At 40.3% G+C, this 16,166-nt stretch overlaps 2 protein-coding genes across 2 annotated transcripts in view; one reads left to right on the top strand and one right to left on the bottom strand.

Moving 5' to 3' along the window:
• The window catches only part of CALCR (calcitonin receptor), a 137,769-nt gene extending 130,477 nt beyond the window's left edge, over positions 1 to 7,292 (bottom strand). The window contains exons 1-2 of the mRNA XM_082398431.1: positions 7,271 to 7,292; positions 6,867 to 7,086 (exon numbers count right to left, since the gene is read on the bottom strand). Coding sequence (XP_082254557.1) covers positions 6,867 to 6,896 — 30 coding nt within the window. The 5' untranslated portion in view covers positions 6,897 to 7,086; positions 7,271 to 7,292. The remainder of the gene's footprint in view (positions 1 to 6,866; positions 7,087 to 7,270) is intronic.
• An 810-nt stretch (positions 7,293 to 8,102) lies between these two features.
• Positions 8,103 to 16,166, top strand: part of GNGT1 (G protein subunit gamma transducin 1) — a 293,847-nt gene continuing 285,783 nt past the window's right edge. Inside the window, exon 1 of the mRNA XM_082398676.1 lies at positions 8,103 to 8,627. The gene's annotated coding sequence lies outside the window, so the exon portion shown is untranslated. The remainder of the gene's footprint in view (positions 8,628 to 16,166) is intronic.

The raw sequence follows: 16,166 nt of genomic DNA, 5'->3' as shown, positions 1-16,166 counted from the left end.
CTGGATATGGGATTAATATGTGACTCTGTCCTTTTTAATCTAGGAGGGAAATAAGAAAAAAACAGATATCCACACAGAAAAGGGAGAATAAAATGCCATAAGACAAATATAAAATGGTATAATTTGTGATCCAAAATTGGTATATTCACCTGTGCAACTTTTGAGTACACAAATATTCTGGGAAACATTTGGATGCTGAAAGACTGGCATTTCTAGATTGTAATCCCTGAGGAAGGGGATTATAAAACTCATATTTTTCCCAGTACACTAATATAATAAAGAGATTAAGAGTTTATTTAAATGAATGAATGACAAAAGGGAAGAATACTTTATACATACAGAGGCACATACACACAAGTGTGCATGCATGGTACCTCTGGAAGCCCTAAGGAAATAGATACCAGGATGTGATATTACATCTTGCTCGGGAGTGGGGGAATTGGCCACATGCAAGACTAAAAAAAGGAAGCAGCATTTAAGTTAAACTAGAGGGGACTGTAGGAATTCAAAAAGGGGAGATAAAGTAAGGAGTGCATATCAAACTGAAATTATTGTAAACTCAGGGCTTCCATTTCCTCACTTCTTGCTCTTAGTTAAATCCTGCTGCGATCTCTCCATCCTTACCCCATTTGATTTGCTTGCAACATTCTGTTTGGGTGCCCACTATCTCCTCCCTGGCTTCCATAATACAGCTTTTTCTTGTGTTTTTCCTTTCATCTAGCCTTCCATCTCAGTCTTTTTTGCAGGCTCATTTTCCACTGTCCCTTAAAAAAAATTGGTTTTCCTGAAGGTTCCATCTTAGATGTTTTTCTTTTTAATTGTCTGCCTGTTTTTTTTTTCCTTCATTTTTCTTTCTTTTCTTTTTTACTTCTCTATAGGTTATATCCTCCATTCTTATTCCACCAGCTGAAATAGATATACTTATGTCTCCCAAATCTATATCTCTAGTACAGAATTCTCTCTTTCTTTCTTTCTTTCTTTCTTTCTTTCTTTCTTTCTTTCTTTCTTTCTTTCTTTATTTATTTATTTATGGTTGTGTTGGGTCTTCGTTGCTGCATACGGGCATTCTCTAGTGGCGAGCGGGGGCTACCCTTAGATGAGGTGCGCGGTATTCTCATCACAGTGGCTTCTCTTGTTGAGGAGCATGGGCTCTAGACACACGAGCTTCAGTAGTTGTGGCTCGCAGGCTCTAGAGTGCAGGCTCAGTAGTTGTGGCGCACGGGCTTAGTTGCTCCGTGGCATGTGGGATCTTCCCGGACCAGGGCTCGAACCCATGTCCCCTGTATTGGCAGGCGGATTCTTAACCACTGCACCACCAGGGAAGCCCCAGAATTCTCTCTTGAGATGCAAATTTCAGTATCTACTTCTACTGGACATTGCCACCTGTTTAAGCCAAATGCGTCATGTTCCAAATTAAATTCTTTATCTTCCTTCCCTGAAATATTACTTGTTTTATGTGAATGACATCCACCTCTCCTATTATCTGTGAAAGAAACTTGGAATTGATCATACAATCGTCCATTTCCCTCATTTATCCCACTTCAAATTTCTATCATTCACCAACTACCCCTACATACCCCTATAATCTCCTGTTTTGATTTTTTTTTTTTTTCCTTTTCTATCTCCACCAAGGTCACTAATTGTTTCTCCTCTCTGTCACTGCAATAAGGTATTTTGGTTGGTCCTGGCGAGGTCAGCAAGGTACAGGTCACAAAGAGGCTTCCGTGCTGGCCGGCTGTGCTAAAGAGTTTGCATGTCATCACAAGGACAGTGCGGGTCCTTGAAAGAGTTAAAATAGGGGACTTATATAATCAGATCCACCATTCTGGTAGATCAGTCTGGTTGAAAGATAGGAAGAATACTAGAATGAAAGGTGGATGGATACAAATTAAAAGGAAGCCTTATTGCTCTAATACGGGGCTGGCTCGGCAAGACTATATCTCATTGGTGCTGTCTGCTTCTGTTCCTTTGGCTCCATGCTGTTGCCCTGCATCGTATGGTACCTCCAGGGTACCTCTGGATACCTGAAGCTTCCCCAAAATCACCATGTTGTTTCAAGCCTCCAGGGCTTTTTTAGAGTCTGGTATCCTGCCTCTAACACAACTCATCTCTTCCCCTCCTTATCTGGCTCATTCTGTTTTGTCATTTAAATGCTGAATCATGTCCCCTTTAGGGTCACCTCCCTCGGAAAGCTTCCTTGATGTCCAGCTCAGTGCTGTTCCTCCCTGCTTCCAAAGCGCTCATGGCATTTCTCTACTGGAGTACTTACCACACGGGTTTGTAATTGTCTGTTGGTTTGTCTGTCTCCTCCAGTGCCCATGAAGCCAGGAACTATGCTTTGTCACAGTATGCCCTGACTAGGCTGCAATAGGCATTTAGTAAATATTTACTGAGTTTTAAAATGTGAACGAAACTATAAGGATGATAATTTGTTAGATGTGTTACCGGGGAATGATGAATACATTCTGAAGGACAGAGGAAGGTAAGATTTGAAATGCCAAATTCTGAACTACCAGATAAATAAAAGGCAGGGACTGGGAATGGAGCTGCAGAAAGAAATCAAAACCAAAGCAAAGCAGCTCTGCAACTGAACCACTGATGTAAAGAGTTCTCCCTCAACATACCCCAATTCTGAGGCAATGGAATATAAACTTAAGTTGTTGGCATAAGGGCTGAAAATGAAGGATGGACTGGAGTCAATTTTTGTGGCATCACTATGGCTTCAGAACTGGAATTAGGGAGCTGTTGCGGCTTTCTCCTTGACTTGGAAAGGAAAGATAAAATGAGATTACATCATGAAACCTCTTCAATGCTAGGCTGACGAGTGGTTCTAAGTCTTACGCTCCTGGGGCAATCACTGAATAATTATGAGTTGAGAGTGACAAAATGGGAGCTTAGAAAACAAGTCTGACCGTGTTGTGTAACACTGAATGCATCACAGAGAGACTAAATGTGGCTAAATATTAGGAGAATATTTAAGCATTTTGTTAAAGGTAATGCAAGCTTAAACGAGAGGGGTGGCAGTGAAACTAGGAAGAAGAAAAATGCAGCATCCATGGGGAAAATTGGGAGTAGCCTTGAGACTTGATAAGAGAGAAGAAAGATATACATTTGCAAACAGAAATTTTAATGAAATAGAATGGTTAAATATTGATTACAAAAGTAGAAAATATTTCACGGAGCCAGGTACTTTATTTCTTTGAGAAATAGCTCCTTGGGTTTAGCGTATTTGTGTTATTCCTTTACAAAGAATACCAATTCATACGCTACTTTTAATAAAGAGTGGCTTTTCATTTGAACAAGACATAATCTTATACCTCAGGTATCCAGAGGTACCCTGGGGTATCGTGCAGTACAGGTCAATGGCATGCAGCCGCAGGCACAGTGGGAGAAGTACAGCCAGCTCCAATGTCTGGCCGAGCCGGCCCGTATTAGAGACCTTTAACTGTACTCTTTGATCCACTCTTCCTACCCTAAAATTTTTTTCTTAAAAAAAAAACAACAAAAAAAACCTAAACTAAACTACACTCCAATCAGACAACACACTTTTTGGAAAAACAATTCAAGAAAATTGCACTTATGAATATTGAGGAATAGATTCTGATGACATTTTCTATCAATTCTTCCCCTCTCAATTCTTTACTTCTGAAATAAAAATTTAAAGACCTAAAACCTTTCCATATTACCAGTTTTCTAAACTCATAAAGTGAAGCCAGAAACATATGTTAATGTTATTTTCTGTGTTTTGATAGAATTGAAAACAAGTTAATACCATGGTGACAACACAAAATATTATCACTTGGTTTGATTTTGTAATACTCATATAGACCTCTGGAAGATCATACTAACATCGAAAAGCACATAGTTGTCACACAAAATAACGCTTTTAATTATAAGTAATATTGAAAAAATCTCGTAACTGAGTGGAATATTACTTATGTATTGGTGATTCTCTATTGACCAATTCCTTGAGGATAGGGACACATCTTATTTGTCTATGTATCTTCAGGCTTAATGCAATGCTTGGCATATCACAAATAATCAAAAATATTTTTTGAATAAATGACATTTAAAAAATATAACACTTACATAGAACCTACTCTGCACCAGGAACCTACCCAAAGCGATTTACAATTATTAATTCATTAATTCTCATTAGAAAAACCCCATTTTATAAAGGAAATTAAGACATGCAGAGGTTAGATTACTTGCCCAAAACCATATAGCTTCTTAGAAGGTTATAGAGTCGGGCATGAAACCCAAGCGGAGCCGTGTCAGAATCTGTACTCTTAATCAATACTGTTTTGTGAAAAATGCAGTCTTTAAATTAAATATGTATGTATATATATATATATATATATATATATATATATATATGTATATAAAACATATTTTATTATAGCATTGAACTTAGAATAAGAAGACCAGGGTTCAAATACATATTAGATTTACTCGGTTTGCAGCTTTGAGCAAATTCATTAACCTAATGGGTCCTTAATTTCCTCATATGTAAAATCAGAATAAAAGCTAGTACCTCACAAGGCTATTGTAAGCTTTAAAGAAAATAATTTATGTGAAAATACTAGAACATAGTCGGCACTCAGGATATGTTATTTGGTGTGCCGAGGAGCATAGTTGTATTTTCTTCTTCTCTCCCTTCAAAAGGGTATATATTTGCACATTACACATCATGTAGGTCTTAGGAAAATGAGATCAAATTCTGTGTTTCATAAAACATTGTTTTCAACAGCTCTTAAAACTAGATTTAATTTACTAAACCATTTTCTGGACAGTCAGATAAGCTTCAAACTCAATAGCCTGTTTTTTAGAAAAAGAAATGTTTTTACCGGAAACTGTTACAGTTTAAACATCTACCATCAAGGAAAAAAAAATCTCTTTCTTCTAATTGGGATATCAAGTTATAAATATTAAAAAAAAAAATTAGACCGACAATAGAACATATGGTATTTATGTTCCAACACCCTCCAACATTAACTGACTCTACCAAACCTGACAGGAGCCACGTCGGTCAGTGGTTCCCAACATGGCTGCACATTACAATCACATAAAAAAGCATCAAAATGTAAACCCCTTCCTCAGATAACCTGATTTAATTGGTTTGGGGTAGGGTCTGGGCATCCATTTTTTTTTTTTAAAGCTCTCCCATTGATTCTCATTTGAAGCCCGAGTTGAGAACACTGGTTTAGGTTATCATAGAAAATATCACCAGTCTCTTATTTCCATTTCATTTTTACTCTAATAAAACCCAACAGTAGATAATATCTTCATTCATGCCAACATTGAAAGAATCTGAGAAGTTCACCAAGAACAGAGTTTTCTTCAACTCCAAGCATCATGAAACAATACAACTCTAAGATTATTTATGTGTTCTTATGAATAAGTTATAATAAGGATTTCATGTTTACTATATTGGGTATGTTGCTGTGGTCAATAAGTAATCTCAGAGTATTTGACAATGACTGACTATTATTCTTGTGGCTATAGTTTCTGAAATTAACTGTAGATTAGAGGCATGGAAACAAAGCAAATCCCGGCTGATGGATGTTTTGAGCTATGTTAAAATACTGAGTAGAAATGAGTGCCCACTGAGAATACTGACAAACTGCAAAGATGTTTTGCAAATATAATCACCTTAGATCCTCTCATAATGCTAGTGTAGAAAACCAGCAATTTTGACTTTTTAAAGCTGGGTTCCAACTGGTCACCATAGTAGGCTAGCAATATACTATTATTACAAATGATACTTTATAAATCCCACAACACTAAAAGCATTCTTACTTTGTCTCTAAGGGTAAGTCAAGGTTGCCCAAATGTATGAACTATTTGCTTTTCAATTATCATTTAAGACACACTCAAACTTGGACACTCTGCTATTTAAAGATTAGTTTCAGAAACCTCATGGTCACACTTTGGTTTATTTTGAACATTTCACTTTCAATCACCCAATAATTTTAACAAATAGCCTTGAACAGATGATTTGGTTCAGGTTAACTATGGCCGTCAGGGTCTCCTGAAGATCGGCAGTGGAACCCTACCTCCTAGTCTTGCATGTACTATGTAATATTAGGTTAAAGCTTTCATACAGAGCTTTTCTTAAGTAGATCTGCAAAATAAAGCCTGAATAATGGGTTAAAAAATCTAATTGGATTGTTGATTTTTCACTTTGAATGAATTTCCTTGGACCTCAAGGAAACTGAATGTTTTGTGAAGAAGAACTAATATGTTAGAGCTTTTCTTGATGTCTTTCACCCAGGCTTGGAAAGAACATCATGAAAAAAGAGTACCCTTTTGGAAACTATGCACACAACATGTTTTTCCTAATAGGTGTGAAGAATGGCTGCTATGCATAAATGATTGTTGGAAAATAATTCTCTGTAAAACATGACTTAACAAGCAACTCCATTCACCACTGTATTCATTTCCAATATCAAGAACAACCATGACACAACACATAGACGCTGATGTTATCTGTTTGTTAGTAAATAAACACCTTTTGGAAAAAATCCACAACTTTCAGCCCCGTAATTTTCATACCCAGTAAGTTGGAGAATGAAAATTTTGTGGGAACATTGATATTAACAGCATAGTAAAACTCACACAAAATCCCAGGACTCTTCAGTATGAAACCCTAAGTTTTAGCACCCTCCCAGGACAATTAGCTTTCCTATAATCAAGGGTAAGGTGAGGCGACTGAGACTAAGGCGACCCTAATCAGAACCTCAAACATTACAATCAAACTGCAGTTTTGCAATCAAAACACAAGGTATCTGGTGCATCTCCACTGTTAACCATCCCGGAGAACATCCCAAAGCTTTAAGTCCCACTCATTCCGAGACCCTCCTTACCTGGAATAATCTCACTGGGCTGCCGGGCATGGCTCAGTAGAAGCGAAGGGCATTCGCAAGTGGTGGCTCCAAAGACTCAGGAACTCAGGCTCCAGTGCGCATCTCCTGAGTAGGAGATGGCAGCCGCTGGGTGAGGTGCGGAGTGTGCGCACCTCTCCAACCCGGGAAGGTCCGCGAGCGGCGCGGCGCAGCCCACCCAGCTTCTGGGAGGCTGGCCGTTCTAGTGGAGAGAAAACTCCGTTAGTCCGGAGCGTTCCTTCTCCTGCCCGCCTCCTGATTTCCTGACACTTTAATTCTGCCTTAAGTGATAGTTTATACCTAACCCCAGCTTGCATTATAAGCTAAAAGGCAACTGCTTTATCCCCATGCTTGATTCCAACCTCCCCAAAGTCCAGGAGGCTCACCTTCCCGGCGCCTTCCTTCCCAGCTGTGCGCTGTGCGCAAACTTCTCCCGACTTAAGTCTTATCCTCGTCCGCTCCCCCGCCCTACCCCGCCCGCATCCACAGCTCCCCCTCCACCCACCAGGCAGCAGAGGAGGTGGCAGCGGAATTGATGAGCGCCAGCCCCCCCGCCCCCGTCAGCCCGCTCCTGTCCCTGGAGAGGGAGGGGAAGCAGGAGAGCTCTGAGCGCCTCTGCGCCAGACCCTCTCGCCCTGGACCGCGAGTGGGGCTGCGCCCGCCGCGGCTGCCTTGCTCGAGTCCCGGCTGGGGCTCCCCCCACGAGCCCCCGAGAGTAAAACGCGGCGTAAACACGGGAAGCAGGAGAGGGACCCGAGTTAGACTTTGGGGAGGGGGAGAATGGGTTGGGGGGACCCGACAGTCTGGGCTGGGGGATTCGTCCGTCCCCGGAGATAGCTTTCTGGGAACCCTGTCCCCCTCCCCAGAGCATGCAAATTTCGGAGGGGTGAGTTTCCCAAAGAACCTACCCCTAGAGATCGTGCCACCCTGGCTCCTTCAGCCACTGCTCGGGGGACAGCACCACCTGGGAGCCTGTGCAGAGAGGGTCCCTAGTGGGCGAGGTGGTGAAAGTGGGATGGAGATGGGTGGGAAAACGGTTGGCTAGGAACAGGGGTCCTGAGAGGAAGCAAGAGAAGCAGCTGGGAGTTTGGAGGTAAGAAGAGGGGCCATGGGGGTCTGGAAAGTGCTGGTAAAGCGGTCAGACTTGGGCAGCTGTCTGGAGCTGAAAGCGCAGGCTGGACTGGGGGGAACAGCGGCTGGTGGCCACAGTAGCCTACCGGGAGTGAGCACAGTGAGGAAGACGGGGGGTCTCGAGTGCCTCTACTCCCACCCCCGAAGCCTTTGATGCCAGGAGGAGCCCGGGACAATCCGATTCCAGGCAGCGCGCTCCTCCGGCTGCTGCCGGGAGCGCTCCGGAAGGTGGGCAAGTTGGTTCCAAGGACGCACAGCCCTCAACATCCTTTAGCCCACCGCTGGATAGGGCAAGGCAGCAGCGGATACTTTTTTTCCTAACTCTGTTCCACGGACTTTGGGCTAAGAAAGCAACATCCCGCCGTGTCCCAGGACTGCAAGGTGGCCATGGACCGTCCAGGTTACCAACATTATGTACTCAGCAAAGAAATAATGGCAACAGCAACCAGATAGGACGGGAAGAAAGCCAGACAGCAACACAGCACACTTTCCCGGGCAGTCCGAGTTTCTCCTAAGCACTCAGACGTCAGAGATACCCTGTGAATGGGACTGCAACCTGCACCCACCTGTTCTCTGATCCCTTCCCTGAAGAGATTACACTATAGGCAAAAGGTGCGTGTGTTTCTGTCCTATTTTGAACTCCCATTTCCCATCCTAGTGGGACTTCAGGGACCCCTCATTCATGTGATGGAGGGTTTTCAGGGGAAGAGAGAGTCCAGGGGCAGATGGGCTCTCCAACCAGACCTTGTTAGGGGTTTTGTTTTTCCAGGCTCTTTCTCCCCTCCATAACCACACCCCCCTTCCTTACCACCTCCAGTCTGGTGACCCAGAGGGCTGTGTGTGACTCACCATGCATTCAAACCCTACAGCACCGCCCCTGCAGGGGAATATTCTACAGTCCCTTGATTCTGAGGATCTAAGTAGGAATGGTGTATTTAGCAGTAGAAGATGTGACTAGGAAAGGAAGCTGGGCAACTGGGAGAGGAATCTTGCAAAGGAACACACACACGCACACACACACACACAGTAATACAAACAAGACCTATACAAGAAATCTTCTGAATTCTGGACATACATATGGATATTCACTCTGTGCTTTGACATCGTCCTGGGTTCAATGGCTCCCTGCTTCCCATCCGCGGCTGACCAGCCAACACCTGACCATGCCCTCCTTTAACAATTCTCTTACATAACATTAATTACCCTTTTTCGATGCAAACAAGCAGAGAATTTTTAAAGTTGTTTGAGTATCTCCTATGGTCAACTTCTGGGGGCTAAGCATTGAGCATTTCCCTGTTGTAGCCCGAATCATGGCAATAACGAATCAGGGAGAGTTTTTGCTAAGTGAGGGTATTGCTGTCCTCTGCATTGTGTGATCGAGCCAGCACAGGGAGATTTTTCTGTTGGAGGTTAATCTTAGGGCATCCTGTATCACTGACTGACAACTGGTATTCTGAGAGCAGGATGGGGCTTGGTTCCATAAAGCTACTGAAGGTGTGTGGGACAGAACCCTTAACCGTAAGAGAGACAAAGCAAAAGTCTAAGAATTAGTGAGAAAATGGCATGAGTGTATTATAAACCTTAAACTGTGTGTGGTATAAGCATAAGAGACCCAGATGAATTAAAGTGCTAACTGTATTAGAGACAATATTGGAGGGGGAAAAAAAAAAGGAGTTCTCTGCAGGCAGAAGATTTCAGGGAAGACAACAGAGGAGAAGTGGGATCAAAGATGAGGGTCTCTGGTCTCTCAAGAGTTTAAAATTGACTCTGTCAGCCATAGACGTTTATTGAACACCAAAGGGGTTTGCACCTGTTAGAAGCACTTGGCATGTACAGAAATTTAACTCTACTGCTGTCTTATCACTATCAAAATATTTCTATGTAGATACAGTGTTGTAGATCCTTGGAGGGTGGGTATTAACCTGGGGATGGTCTGGTAAGAGGGCTTGGCAGTGTTTTTAGAAATGCCGTGAGGCTGTTACCAGGTTCTGAAACCAGTTGAGAGGGCACAAGCTGTATTTTAAAACTGAAGTGGAATAGAAAAGAAAATACAGAGTTCATCTCCTGTGACAAGTGTGAGAATGGTTTCTTGAAACTTACGTCTGTATGTGTGTACTGAGATACAAAGTAAAGTATATTTCTTTTTCTGACTCACAAAGCATGCATCTTGTAGAAGCAAGGCATGCTGGCAGATTGCAGGGTTGAGGTGTGTTTTATCTTTGTTTTATATTAAAAAAGATTCTGTTGGGAAAAAAAAGTATCTCAAGATACTTGTTTATAATAAGTCATGCTTCAAATAGAATATCTTATATTTGCAATTAAGCCTTCAAATAAAATTAGTTCTTCAAAGAGGCATTCAGTAAATAAGCATCTTAAAATGTGATAATCAAACATTTCTGAAATTTTCTCTGATTACTTATGACTTTTAAATTCTCTGTCTTTATGAGACTTTGCCCCTTTTCTTTTGTCCCTTTTTCCTCTTTAAAAAAAAGAGAGAGATAGAGAGGCTGTGTGACCTCTCAACCTTGTCTCTCCAGGACAAGGTTTACTCTTCCGCAAAACCAGGATTTTGGCTGTATCACTTTAATGCGACTTATGGTTCTAGACCCCAGTGACTTTTCCATAAAATCATGACATTTTTGAATTGCAGTGAGTGAAAGGAAGATTGCCCTTTATTAAAAACTAACTCTACTAAAGCTTGTTCTTGTTAAATATGATAATGTAAGGGAAGGTCACATTTTGGAGGGACTGAGAAAAGTCATGCATATAAAAATGTATGTGTTTTGTTATATTTGGAAGAAAAATCATTTATCAGGATAAGTGCATTCGAGTTTATTCTCTTTTGAAAAGAAATTTAAAGAAAAAATTTCTGGCCTCTCTCAGGAACCCACTTCCTAGCTTTAGTTAACTCCCCAGTCAGCAAAGTCTTTCTTATATGGAAATACAGCCCAATCCCTCAACACACAATTTAATGCATATTTAATATTACCTTATGTCACAACACACTGGCCTATCCACCCATGGGGTACCCCAAAAATATGATATGTAGCCCTTACCCTCAAGGAACCCACAATCTATTTGAGGGCATTTGTTTCTTCCTCTTTTAGCCTCCTTCCAAATAGACAACAGCTGGTGATTTTCCTCTATATAATTACCCATCACAGCTTTATAGACCTCATCATGCCAGAGAGAATAATAATTCACCTTGGTGAAAAAGAAATATTTTCTTTTTTAAACAATTTGAACTTCCACCTGATAGATTAAGTTCTCTTGAGGGTAGTCTCCTGCTTTGATTTTCTGCCTCTTTTCTGGAAATAGGAGCCGATGCACTTGTGTCTCTTCTCTCTTCATCTTTCAAAGGGTATAACACAGTTGTGTTTCTCTGCAGAATGTGCCTCCTGGCAGGGAAAAAACAAATTTCACTTAAACTAGGAAGTGTCTTTCCAGATTGTGCTTACACAAAGTTGACTTGGGTTAACTGTTAACTTTACGAATAAATAACTCATGTTAGGAGGGGATGGTGGGGACATACACCATTAAGTAGCAGTGGAAACTACTTGTCCCATCACTGCTAAAGTTAGGATATATCCAGATATTTCATAACTTCTAGAGAGAATTCTACAGAGAAATTCAGAATCCAGGAGGAAAACTGCAGAAGCAAATCGTGCATGCATTTATTTATTAATTCATTTAATAAATAATGAATAATTGAGTTCAAAATGCTTACATTCGTGTGGGAGGATGGAGATATATAATAAACAAAATAAGAAATAAGTTGTTGATTTTAGATACTGACAATACTATGAAGATCATAGGCAGAGGACCGACAGGCAGGCAAGAGGTACCTTGAGCTGAGATGTGAATGAGGTGGAGCTAGCCATTCTGAGCTCCCCGGTAATATTCTCATACAATGCTGCTTCAGCCCTCGTTAAATCAAAATAAGTCCCACTAGGGTCTGGAATCTATTCTTTTTGTGATTGTGTGTGTGTGTGTATGTGTGTGTGTGTGTGTGTGTGTGTGTAAAGGGCTCTCTGTAACTTAGTTGTATTTAATTTGTGATCAGGAACATCGGAAATGGGAGGTATTTGACTTGCACTAAGTGGGATAGGGAGCAGTAATTTTAGGTATTTTGGGGGCTGGTCCATATGAAGTTAAATTAGGAGAGAACCCTAACATGACACTAGCCTTCTGGCTTGGATTGTCTCAGGTTATGCTGGCAGAGTGCTAAAATGCAAGAGAATATACAACTTCCCTCAGAACTAAAGCAAAACTTACCTTTAATATCTATGAGTCTTAGTTTTCCATTTTCTGATTAAAAATCAATAGCTTTATTGAATTTGCCTTAATGAACACCTACCACCTACTGTCTGCTAAGCTTTCAATGTATCATCTCATTTTAACTCTGTGAAGTAGGTATGCTTATTATTCTCATCGTAGAGATGCAGATACTGATGTTTAATGGTTTGACAAAGGAGCCCGGATTCTAACAAAGGCAATCTAATATATTAGACTGGCTTATATATACATTTGACTGGCTTAATGTGTATTTGACTGGCTTTAATTCAGTAATTGCTCAGCAGAGATATGTATTTTTATAGATTAAAAAAATAGTGAGGCGTAAGATTATTTTAATAGGCAATTCTATACAGATTCACATATTTTTAAATGACACAAAATTTTCTTTTTCAAAAAATATTTTGTTTCAGCCAACTACAAACTGAACACCTAGCCATCTGAATTACAGCGGATTTCTGCCTTCCAGGCACAGTACAGCCTAATAGAGGAGTCAGACCATTTAAACAATTAATAATAATTCAAAGATCTGCAGCAGAAGTATGTTCCAGTGCCCTGGGAGCTCGGAAGAGAGGGGATTAATTCTGCCTGGGAAGAGATTTGTTTTTACTAGTTATCGTCTCTCTGAAATCTAATGCTCTGGCACTAACAGACTCTGATGTGGGTGGGTGAGTGTTACAAACACAGAGCTATATGTGCCCCAGAAATAGAATTTTCCTTCTTCCAGTGTTAAATGAGGTGATATTTTAAATTACATGGTAAATATACATAAATAAAATCATGTAACAATAGAATATACTGTCCATACAACCTTTTTTGGATATTGTGTTTAAACATTTATAACAGATTCTTTCCAGTTTGTAGTTTAAGCAAAAATGTTATTTTGATGATAGTTTGCATGAATGGGGGCACTTAAAGGGTAGAAAATAAAATGGAATCAGTGTAAAACACTGAGAAGATACTCTTAAAGCAAAATAAAAATAGAGAGAGAAATAATTGACCCAATTGCCAAAATTGAGTCTAAATCTATGAAAATGTTTTTATAAAAGTTGGAATCTACTGCCCCACCAGCATCAACCCTGGCTGGCCGGGAGACGGAGGGAGAGAACAGACATCAGTTTATAAGGGACACAGTTTATAAGGGAAACAGAAGGACTGCTTTACATCAGGTGAGCCTCTCTAATGTCCTAAAATTCTGTGACTCTAAATGACAGGAAAATAGGCCCCTGGTAGGCATCTATAAATACTTCACAAATTGTTTTTAATCGAATATGTTAGAGAGGAAGATGACGACAAGGGAGCACACATGTTTCAAAGGTGGAAACTGAAAAGAGTAAGGAGTCTTTTAGCATAAAGAGAAAGTATGACTGGGAACAAGGATTAAAAGAGAGAAAGGACCATGAGGAATTAGGTGTTTCATCCCTAGGGTGATTCTTAAACTACCCTTGTCACCAAGTTTGTTCTTAAAAACTGACTACCGAGTACTAAACTGATTACAGATACTATATACATATACGTTGGGGGCGGGGGGTGAAAAACACATCTTCAGAACCTCATTAAACATCTGCCAATTGAGCATCAGCCTTTACCAGTCTTCCTTTTTCTACTTCAAAGGGGGGCAGCATTTTTCCACGTCCTCTTTATTCCTGTTTTATTTAAAGAATGTTATCTCTCTGTTATTGTTTTTCAAATATCTGCTCATATTTTACCTTTTCTTTTAACCCTTTTCTGATATCCTTTTTCCATGTACTCAAAATTTCTTCTACTTATTGAAGCCTGCCTTCTCCTAAGAAAGAAAACTGGTTTTTATTTTCATCACTCAATGATCAGCCAACTAGATTCTCAGCTATTTGAAAACAGCTCTATACTATTATTTAAAAGGAAATATTTTTATGTTTCTAATGAGTCTATGGTGAGCTCGTCAAAAAAATGGACAAAAATCACCCACTGTTATATGCAGAATGACAGAGTTGATTAAGAGATTTAGGGCAGTGCTTCTCAAATTTGAATGTGGCACAGATCACCTGGGGATCTTGTTAAAATGCAGATTCTGATTTATCAGATGGGGTGGGGCCTGAGATTATGCATTTCTAACAAGCTTCCACGCCCATCATGCTGGTTTATGGATCATCCTTTAAGTAACAAGGCTTTAGAATCATTCCCCTCAAATATGCACATCATCTTATGAACTTTATTCCTTTAAAATTTGGAAATATGCTTTATGCTATAAAATACATTACTGCCATGACCATGGAAAATAGAACTAATTCTGGTTTTCTTGAACTTAAAAATATCTTAGCAGCTATCTGTAGTAGAAGTACTGGGGACAGTTGTCCTGGGAGAGGGGTTTTGTTGATGAAGACATGACTCCTGTGTAGGAGGAAGCTGGGAAAGAAATTTACTCTTGGGAGATATTATGCACATCAGTTATTTTTCCTGGGAGGATATTTGATTTTAAAGAAACTAGTCTCTGTTAGAGGCAGAAGGGAGTGTTGGTAGTGGTGGAGATGCTTGGTGTTAGTGTTGGTATTGGTGGTGATGCTTGTGATGGTGATGGCTTTGGGGGTAATGGTGGTTTGGGTGTTAGTAAAGGGGACAATGGTGGTGGCAGTGGAGATGGTTGTGGTGGTGATGGTGGCAGTAATGGTGGTGATTTGATGGTGATTGTTTGTTGTTAGTATGATGGTGATGGTGGGGGTGATTGTGGTCATGATGGTGGTGGTGATTATTTTGCTGATGCTGCTGTTGGTGGTGGCGGTAATGGTGATGGTGGTGGTAGACATAATGGTAGCAATGGTGGTGCTAGTGACTGTGATGGTGGTGGTGGTGGTGGTGGTGATGGTGATAGTGTTGGTATTTGTGGTGATTTGTTGGTGGTTATAGTCATGGTAGTGGCAAGAGTGTTGGAGGAAGTGGTTGTGGTAGTCATAATGGTGATGGTGGTAGTGTTAGTGTTGTGATGGTGGCATGGTGGTTGAGATGTGGGTAAAGGTGGTAGTGAAGGTGCTGGTATCAGTTGCACTAAATAACAGAGCAGCAAAGATTGGTTTTCAATTCTGGTTCAAGCCATTTAACATCTCTGTGTACTTTTGCAAATTACTTAATGTCTCTGAGCCTGAGTTTTCTCATTTGAAAAATGGTGATAATAAAATACTTAACTGTGAGTATGCTTTAGGGATTAACTGAAATAAAGCACATGAAGCCTTTACCAAAGTGTAAGGCATATAGCCTATATTCAATAAATGTGTTGATTATTTTTTGATGAAATTGCCCAACTCCACATTCATTCTTAACTTGTAACTGTCCAACTAGGTTGAATTCAGACTTTTTTCTTTTTATTTCTTTTATATTTTCTTTCTGTCACATACTCATTTGCTCAGAGTGATAAGTCATAGATTGGACACTGGTCTTTCAATGATAAATGAATAAAGGCAGTTATTTCCTATTTAAAAATATCTTTCTATACTTTCAGTGCTTTAGAATTTGATTTAGTGCTTCTAAAATATAATAATACATTTCTAGTCAGAAAATTCAACAATCCCATAAACTGGGAGGTCAGAGCCAGGATCGTTGTAAATGGATGTGGATTATTTTCCATACATCTTTATTATTTAGCCCAGGATCCTCCTCAATACCATCTTCCTCCTGCCCATCAAGTGAATGCTCAGGAAACTCAAACAAGTTTAATATTGGCTGTAGACATACAAAATTTCCTCCTTGAAAACTTTGACTCGATAAAAAAATCTAAACTTCCTGGTCAGGCATTCAAGATCTTCCCAAGTTGTACCTTTGTAGATAGTTATCGTCCAGTTCTCACTGTATCCTGACATGCTTTGGCCAAACTAGGCCATTCATCCA

This window comes from Balaenoptera borealis (genome assembly GCF_965194805.1).
Source record: "Balaenoptera borealis genome assembly, chromosome: 7".
NCBI classification, from domain to species: Eukaryota; Metazoa; Chordata; class Mammalia; order Artiodactyla; family Balaenopteridae; genus Balaenoptera; species Balaenoptera borealis.
Note: the sequence above shows the minus strand (reverse complement) of the source record. Positions and strands in the feature narration are given on the sequence as shown.